The sequence below is a fragment of the Austrofundulus limnaeus genome, unplaced genomic scaffold, assembly GCF_001266775.1.
Source record: "Austrofundulus limnaeus strain Quisiro unplaced genomic scaffold, Austrofundulus_limnaeus-1.0 Scaffold33, whole genome shotgun sequence".
Taxonomy (NCBI): Eukaryota; Metazoa; Chordata; class Actinopteri; order Cyprinodontiformes; family Rivulidae; genus Austrofundulus; species Austrofundulus limnaeus.
Window position 1 is genome coordinate 1,276,660 of NW_013952435.1, and position 9,198 is coordinate 1,285,857.

The window sequence follows — 9,198 nt, forward strand, 5'->3', positions numbered from 1 at the left end:
CCCCCGGGAAACACAAGCTCTCACAGATAAGGCACCTGTTGCTGTATTATCCTCCCGTTTGTTTACGTTGTGATTAAACCTGCGAGGGCTCCGGTGGGCCGCTCCCCCGGCGGAGCTCGGTTACAGCCCGCCGARTGAAATCTGAAGACTGGGAACTTGAAAGGCAGGGTTATCACATGGGCATCTCAGAGTCCAAGTCCTGCCTGAACCAAGGGGGGGTGGGGGGCTGTGATGAGCAGCAGATACTGGAGCTGAGGTTTTGGCTCTTAGAAACAAACAAAAAAAAAGGTATTTGAGGTTTTAACCGAAATCAGCGTTTTGTACATTTCTCTTCCCCACAAATGTTATAATCTTGAACATAAATTCTCATAAACTCATTTCCTTATCGACATTAAATCCTCTCCGTCTTTTCATTTGGTTTCTGCAGCCATTTACTCTTCTTTCCCAAAATTATAGGTGGTTGTATAATTATTTTAAATGCAGCGCAGGCGCTCATTAAAACGAAAACGTGACGTTAAAAGTTTTTGAGATTCTTTCAAATCCTGCAGATTATCAAATTAAGTCTGGTCTGCGAACGGAGCTGCTGTCCTCTCGGTACATTTAGGATGCATCCCAGAGTGCACCTTTTTGGGCTGCACACAAAACAGCTCTGGTGGGGGTGCTTTTATGTCCACCACAATGTGGCCGAGCTGACACTTTGTCTGTGACGGGCCACCGCAACCGTGCAGCGCTGCTTCCATATTCCCAGGCCTCGGTCTGGCCACAAAAACACAGTGAAGGGAGAGAAAAAAAACAAAAACAAAACAAAAAAACGTGATTGATGCTTTCCTTTGATCTTATTTTCTGCCACCCCAGAACGGATGATTGCAGACTACTTATAGCTGTCTGTCCAATTTGGGAATAATTGTTCCCTCCGTGCATACCTGATGGACGACATATGCCTCATCTGTCATTTCRGGATGGATTTACAACACCCCTGTCAGAAGAGCAAATGTTTTTCTGTCTTCCAGAAGGCAGATGTAATTATTTTTGCTATGTTTGCTTAGGTTTCTCCGTGTAGCTCGGCACAGCAGAAGAGCTAAATATGTGCTCAACATAATGCTATGTATGGTAAAGCAGCAGGACGCAGTGCCAGTTAAAAATGGAAAAACATACAGTACGGCTGCACATCGGTTCTGAACGCAGGCTTGTTAGAGGTTTTGATTTGATGGAAGCTGACAGACACGAGGAACACAGCGTGAAGTTTGTTCCACAACTTCAGAGGCTCTTCCTYTTGGAGCTAAAGCTACCGGCAACATGAGAAATCAATCTGATGCTGCGGAGACTGCTGACTTTATTTTAACATGCAAAAATGTTCTTTTTTTTTTGTCTGTTCCTTAGCACAAAACCCTGAGTTCACGAAGCGGTTCTTCTGAGCAGCTGACTCCTGAAAGTCGGAGGTCCGGTCCGGAGCACCGGTCGTCCCACCAGCCTGCATCGCTGCCCTGGGCKCAGGACGGCACCAAAGACGGCCCTGGGGCCTTCCTTCTGGATCTGCAGAACTTCCCGGACCTCTCCAAAGCTGACATCAATGGACAGAATCCCAACATCCAGGTGGGGTTTGCTGTTTGGATGCATCGTGATGCGGACATTAACTGTTCTCAATTTTAAAAATGTCGAATAACGTTAAGAACGTCTTGAAGCACAGCGGTTATTGCTCTGTTGAACAAGTGGCACGCAGGACGGATTTGGTCCTTTTTAAAATTTATTTTGCTCCAAGAAAAAACTGCCAGAAACCAGCTTGAATATAAAACTTAAAGGGGAGGTATTATCATTATCCAGCAGCAAGTTTTTGTAGCTTTATATCGTTATTGCATCATTCCCTCATCAAAATCATCATGCATGTTTGAGAAATCTATGAATCTCCTGTGGTAGCCACATGGAGCTGCCTAAACCCTTGCTGGTACAAAGCTCCGCCCATTTGTAAAACGCTCCGCCCATTTACCTAAAGCTCCTCCCTATAGCTCAGTCTGCAGCTAAGCTCCCGCCTCACAGAGCACCCCTCCCCGATGCATTGTCGTGAAGATGTGCTGAAGTGGGAGTGTCTGAAACGGTAGGAGGTGAGAGGCAGAGGCCAAACGTGTACACATAAACAGCTGCAGTATGAACAGAGAACAACAAAAGTTACGAATGATTCATGATAAATATTTTACTAACAGACAAACGTTATTTCGTGTTTTAAATTGTATCAATCCACCTTACAAGACACCAACAAAATAGAAAAATTATTTTGTTTCTCTCAAGTCAGAGTTTCTGTGCTCAGGATTTAGTTTGAGTTGTGATACCGTTAGGGTTAGGTGCCTACAGATTCCCTCTCCTGGTGACCGTGCGCGTTGGTGCACCTGCTTTTTTTCACTTTGATGCCACCGCTCGCRTAAGACATGACTGCTCAAGCACGCCGGGAAAGGAAGAGCAGAACAGAAAGACAGGGAACACTCTGGTTCACACCATTACACCCCCCTTTTTCTCCCTCTTCCTCCTCGCGCTCCCCGGCTCTCGGTGAAGCCTAGAAAAAACGCCGCGTCAATCATGATGACGGCTGAAAGGCGGGCGCTAACCRCCGAAGCCTCGCGGTTAACCCCCGAAAGATGGACGGTAGCCTTGTGTGAATGTGTGGCAGGCCCTCGCCCATAAATCCCCCAGTGATGCTGAATAACTGCTCCCAAGTTTAAATCACTCTTCTGTCGAAATCCAAATGGGGGTGGGGGGGGGGGGGGATCATCTCTAAATATGAGCATGAACAAAGTGTATTAACATCTCAAGATGTGGGAAGAGAGAAAAGCAACCAATTGAGTAAGGGCGTGAGGCTGTGGGAGCAGGGTGGGTGGGGGGTTTGGGGGTCTTTGATCCTGGGATTCATCTGGCTTTCATGGTCTGTAGGAGGCTGAGGAGCCCTTTGAACTCTGTGTTTAGGTGGAGAGAGCCCCAGAGGGTGACTGAGGGGCAGGGGTGGTGTTCCCCCCCATCTGGGAGGCACATGTGTCAGGGCAAAAAGGAGGGTGGCGGGTGGGTGGGTGGCGAGGGGTGGGGTATGCAGGGGTAACAAAAAGGGTAACAACACTGCAACCAGTTTTACCTATCTGGTCAGAAAAATACCTTTTTTTAATCAATAAAACTTTTTGGTCACTTAAAAAATAAGATTTACTCAATCTCATGCTAACTGTTAGTCAGAATACGTTTTGGGGATAACTCTCAGCTACAACCACACCAAACTGCAGCTCAATAACTGTAAAACTGACAGAGTTKATGTCATTTCTGTGTGTAAGGTTGATTAAGTTTGTCAGCCATCTTGAATTGMARTGACTTCAGTTGTAGATGTACTCTGGCTCCAACTAAGACACGCCTCCAAAAAGGGGCGGGGCTTGTGGAGTTACAATAAGAAGGAATTCAAGTCAAATCATTGCAGTTCCACTTTATATAGACCCCAAATTGAAAGATTTATATATGAATAAGAAGGATTTACGTTTGTTAGCCATCTTGAATTGCAGCGACTTCAGTTGTAGATGTACGCTGGCTCCAACTAAGACATTCCTCCAAAAAGGGGCGGGGCTTGTRGAGYTACAATAAGAAGGAATTCAAGTCAAAGCATTGSAATTCCACTTTAYATAGACCCCAATTGAAAGATTTATATGTGAAAATGAAGGATTTAACAGCAGGATATGATGTGTCGCCCACCACTGAAAGGCAAAAACAGTTTTTATTTGTCTCATCTTCCCACAGGTGACCATTGAAGTGGTGGATGGTCTGGAGGGCCATCAACCTGAGAATGGGCTCCGTAAAGAACCCAAACCCAGCTGGGCCTCTCCTAACTGGAGAAACTGGTGGCCTCACACGTCTTCATCCTCCTCCCATCAACCAGATGTGCACGATCGCTCCTACGGGAGCAAAACCAAGGACAGCAACTTCCTCAGGCCACCGGCAGACTGGGACAGGAGGGGAAGCAAAACCCAAACTGAATATGGTGAGACTGACAGGAAGGAGTCTGTTTGTGTGTTTGCAGGATAACACACTGGATCCACAGGCTCCTATTTGAGCACTGGTCCCCAGATGGTCRTAGTCTGATGTGGAATCTGTAATTTGCAGATTTACTGATTTAAGCTGTCACCATAATAAGTGCAGTCATCCCAGGCGAGCCTCTGGGAGCCTCCTGATTGAAGCCTTTAACGCTCTTTTACGAGACGGGGGTTCCTCTGGGCTCCAGAGCCAGCTCCGCCGCGGCAGTTTTAAACACCTTCGCTACATCAAAGCTCAGTCCGTGRAGCCGGAAACACCGTCAAGGTTTCCTCACAAGTTAAACAATGCAGTTGGAAGAAGCGGCGCCGCAGATAAATCTGCCGTGAAAGAATTTACGCCCGCCGTCACACGTGGTGTGGCCCGTGTTGAAGCATGCCCAAACCGATGAGGTCCAACAGGAATTTGTGCTGAGTAAAAWAGATTTTTTAGTTTTGTCAAACCCTAACCTGTGTCAAATGTTTCTGGCTCTTTACTGAGGTCAGCTCTCACATCCTTCCTGTATTTTATACCACACTAATGCAGAAGGCCATATTTTATCATCATAACTGTCATCGTTTGGAACTTTATAACCATTACTGTTGACATGCAGTGATGGTCATCTGTCATAAGCCACCAATGAAACCAAAGCTTTTATCATTTCTGTCACAATCATATGACTTGCATTACAAGCAGAAGGACTTAGTTGGCTTGTTTTAATAGAAAATGCCCCAAATGAAGGACAGATGGCAATGGGGAGGTGGTGTTTAGGATGGTTTGGACTCCAGCCAGAAAAACCTCTATCCCAAAATGGCTGCAATAATTCCTCTCAGTGATTGAGTAAGACTCGAGGTGAGCCTTCTTTAACTGATTCTTTGTAAACACACTAGACTCATTTGTTTCATAGTAATTGGAGTTAAGTTCTTGTCATTTCACTTTGTATTTTTCATACTGCTGGGTCACAGGCGTTTTATGCCTTCGTTCAAAGGGATACACAGAAACCTCTAATGGTAAATGTCCAAAGTTACTTGAAGAAATACGCATTATCCATCTTCATGCAGGCCAGCTGTAAACAGAGGTCTCATGTTATCCGTTAGTGCAGTGGTTCCCAACYTTTTTAGACTTGTGTACCCCCTGAGCCATTTTGTCATAACACTAGTGCCCCCTCTGTCAAACAAAATGATGATTCTCCAAAACTATATGTACAACAGCTGATTATTAAATGAAAATTATTTATTTAACGCCCTAGAACGTTTAATTCTCAGACATTTTTTCAACTCAAATTAAACATAAAGATAAATGCGTTGCCTTGAAAGTGAATAAGTAATTATATACAGTAAATAAACTAGGTGCAGAAAACAGCAGTGTCCAAAATACATTGTATTGTCCAAAATACATCAAATACCCCAAATGGGTAAATGCCGTGAGATTCCGCATTTTATACAGGATTCCATTTTGTGTCAATATTGTGATTCCATTTGTATTTTCCACATTGCGGAAATCAAACAAATCTCAGTCCTGGGAAATTTTTCCACGTACTCCCTGTAATATGCTTATGTACCCCTGGTTGGGAATCACTGTGTTAGTGCTGAAAACATTGGGCTTTTTCACAACTCGGCCCAACTCAAGAGTCTTTCCATTGGGTGATCCCGTCTGTTTCCAAGTCAGTTCACAGGTTGTACTCCTCCGRGTCGAGTTGGAGGTATTACGTCAGCAGGTCATTGATTGGCTAGAAAGTGACATCAATCATGAGCGTGTCCTTTATAAGAGTCAAACCCACCATTTTTCTTTAAAACCTCCTAACTACATCTTTGTTTTCATTTATTTTATTGGTTGAACTTGTTGRTTTCAATCTGCTTTATTGGCCAGAGTTAGTGTCAGCTCCACAATCTAGCTTGCCTACATGTCCTTAGTTGGTAAAAGATGCCGAGTCAGTTCGTGTCAGCATTAACAACCTGTCTTCCCTTCTTTCCGATCCAAGACTACATGGACGGAGAGGGAGACTGGAGTACCTGGTCGACCTGCAGCGTCACCTGTGGGAACGGCAACCAGAAAAGAACGCGGTCATGTGGCTACGCCTGCACGGCCACCGAGTCCCGAACGTGTGACATGCCCAACTGTCCAGGTAGCGTTTGGTTTTTAATGTAGACATTCAATGATATCAGTACTCTTGGTTGTAAAAAATACACAAAGTTTCTGTATTTGTATTTATATTTAGGTATTGAAGATGCCTTCAAGACCGCAGCCACCGAAGTGAGCCTGTTAGCTGGAAAAAATGAGTTTAATGCCACAGAGCTCTTTGGTGTTGGTAAGAATTTCTTTCTGATTTAGCATTCACACAATATTTTTTTTATTTTGCAATCTAATTACTTCTGTATACTTTATGCTATTTAGGCAGCTCTAAATCATAATGTTCAACTCATTTCATAAATGGGTGCTACATTTCTTTTGTAATTTTAATAATATTTAACTTTATTTACAATATTTCCCACATTGAAGTACGTTTTCTACAAAAACGCTGTTTTTCTTAAAATCTGCTTTTCTGTACTGGCTTTAATTTAGTGTTTTTCTGCTACTTTTACTTTTTAGTTACCGCTCTTAGCTTTTAGCTAGAGTTTTGCTACTTTTAGCTTTTATTAGTAATTTACTACTTTTAGCCTCTAGCTAGCTTTTTGATACTATTCTGTAGCCTTTTGTGTTTTTCAGCCTTTTCATTTTTCAGTTTTTTGCTAGAGTTTTCTATATTTAGCTCATAGCCCACATTTAGTTAGTTTTAGATTTATAAGTATTTCGCTACTTTAAGCCTCTAGCAAGCTTTTTAATGTTATTCAATAGCCTTTTGTTTTTTTCAGCTTTTTTAATTTGCAATGTTTTGTTAGCATTTTCCGTCATTTAGCTTTTAGCCCACGTTTTGTAAGTTTTGGGTTTTTTTTGTTAGCATTTTCCTTCATTTAGCTTTTAGCCCACATTCTGTAAGTTTTAGCTTTTTGTTAGCATTTTCCTTCATTTAGGTTTTAGCCCACATTTCGKATGTTTTAGCTTTTTGTTAGCATTTTCCTTCATTTAGCTTTTAGCCCATGTTTTTCTGCTTGAGTTTACTATTCTACCTGACATGTTTGGTTTTGAATTTTAAACAAGAACGAACTGAAAAAGGAACGTTTTGTTTTTTAAGACACAGACAGCTGCGAGCGGTGGATGAACTGCAAAAGTGACTTTCTGAAGAAGTACATGACTAAAGTGGCAAACGACCTTCCCAGCTGCCCTTGCTCTTACCCCACCGAGGTGGCGTACAGCACCGCGGACGTACACGACGYCCCCACGCGCCGAGACTTCCGCTGGAAAGACGCCAGCGGGCCCAAAGAGAAGCTGGAGATCTACAAGCCCACGGCCCGCTACTGCATCCGCTCCATGCTGACCTTCGAGTCCACCACGCTGGCGGCGCAGCACTGTTGCTACGACGACAGCATGAAGCTCATCACTCGGGGCAAAGGGGCCGGCACGCCCAACCTCATCAGCACAGAGTTCTCCGCTGACCTGCACTATAAGGTGGACATCCTGCCCTGGATCGTCTGCAAAGGAGACTGGAGCCGCTACAACCATGCCAGGCCGCCAAACAATGGGCAGAAATGTCCGGACAGTCCCCAGGATGAGGACTACTACAAACAGTTTGAAGAAGCAAGGGAGTTCTAGTCCGCTGTGAGGTGAAAAGACAAAAAAATAATAATAATTCAAATTAAACGGCCTGAATCAGCCAGAGACCCTTGCATGTTCATGTAAATGTAACTCAGTCTCAAAGGGATGAACGTGTTCTTAAAAAGAGGCTTGTTTTTGTAGAAACGCCTGTTTAGTTTGTCTCAGTAGATTCTGTGGTTTTAGATTAATGAGGTCCTCCAGGAATGAGTTGGAGGGCCGTGGGGGGGGGGGGGGGATCCAGAGAACAGGGGCATCTGGGTTCTTTTGTAATTTTATTAATCGCAATATTCAAGTTTTTACCTAAACTTGTGGGTACATTTATTTAGCATGACACTTTTACAATTTTCATCAATTTACAACAGTAATTTAACTGTCCTCGAGGGGGTTTTCATTGTAAAAAGCCTGCATTATTTTTGTAAAGTATTTATTAAGTTGTAGTTGCGTTCAGGTTTGGCGTCTATGACTGAGGTTTTTAGTCACATAAGGATGAATGTTGCCTTGAGATTCCTCTCTAGTTTCTTTTTTGTTGTTGCCATCCTTGTGCAAATCTGTCTCAAGTTACTGGATCTAAATAGTGTGTAAAGAATGTGTGAATTCAACTTTAAGGACAGATTTGTTTAAGATATAATTCTATAAATAATTTTTTTTAAAGTGGAATAAATGAATTTTCATGATGTCACAAAAAGTATCTTAAAAAAAGCAATGAATTGATGATTGAATAAACCCCATTAAACATATCAAATGGTGAAAATATTAAAATTAGAAAAAAAGAGTTTTTGATTTTATTTTTTTGGCAGAAACACATCTTAAAATAGTTGGAACAAGGGAAACAAACAACTGTAAAAGTAAATGGTAGGAATAGGAAACAGCTGGAAAAGCAATTTGTAACAAATTACGTTAACTGCAAAAAAGACTAGAAAAAGTTTTTGTCCCTCAAATAAATAAATAAGATTTAAAGACTTTGAAGGTCCTTGTCTAATTGCTACTTCTGAGCACCGCTAACAATGAGCTCTACCTGGTATTTCTTGCATTGAAACAGAAAAATACTACGTTTAAGTCTGACTAAATGTAAATAAATACTATAGAAATACAATTAAAAGTAAAAATAAGAGTTTTACTCACTGTTGAGATGTGGTCAATCATGAATTCGGAACAATCTTACAGGGAATTCCCACCGAAGGGGGCGTTCCTGTTTAAATTTACGACTTATAAATGGGATATTCCAGCTTCCCACGAATACAGCGAAAGTTGCCGGTGGAAAAAAAACTGTAAAATGAAGCTTTTACACTGTGAAGTTCCAGACTACTTTTAAAACCCTGTGCAGCTCCACCTAGTGGTGGGATGCCATCATTTTGCAGGTAAAATAACCGACATGCCTTATGGTGAAAGCTGGATTTAAAGCAGCTTATTTTGAGACATTAATACAGGGTTATTCAAATAAAATGCGATTATATATTTCCAACAACTTACATTCAC

The 9,198-nt window shown here is 42.4% G+C and overlaps 1 protein-coding gene across 1 annotated transcript in view; it reads left to right on the forward strand.

The window, feature by feature from the left end:
• ism1 (isthmin 1) overlaps positions 1 to 8,688 on the forward strand; it is a 14,192-nt gene extending 5,504 nt beyond the window's left edge. Inside the window, exons 2-6 of the mRNA XM_014005955.1 lie at positions 1,381 to 1,593; positions 3,760 to 4,000; positions 6,011 to 6,154; positions 6,248 to 6,337; positions 7,202 to 8,688. Coding sequence (XP_013861409.1) covers positions 1,381 to 1,593; positions 3,760 to 4,000; positions 6,011 to 6,154; positions 6,248 to 6,337; positions 7,202 to 7,719 — 1,206 coding nt within the window. The 3' untranslated portion in view covers positions 7,720 to 8,688. The remainder of the gene's footprint in view (positions 1 to 1,380; positions 1,594 to 3,759; positions 4,001 to 6,010; positions 6,155 to 6,247; positions 6,338 to 7,201) is intronic.
• The last annotated feature ends 510 nt before the right edge of the window (positions 8,689 to 9,198 follow it).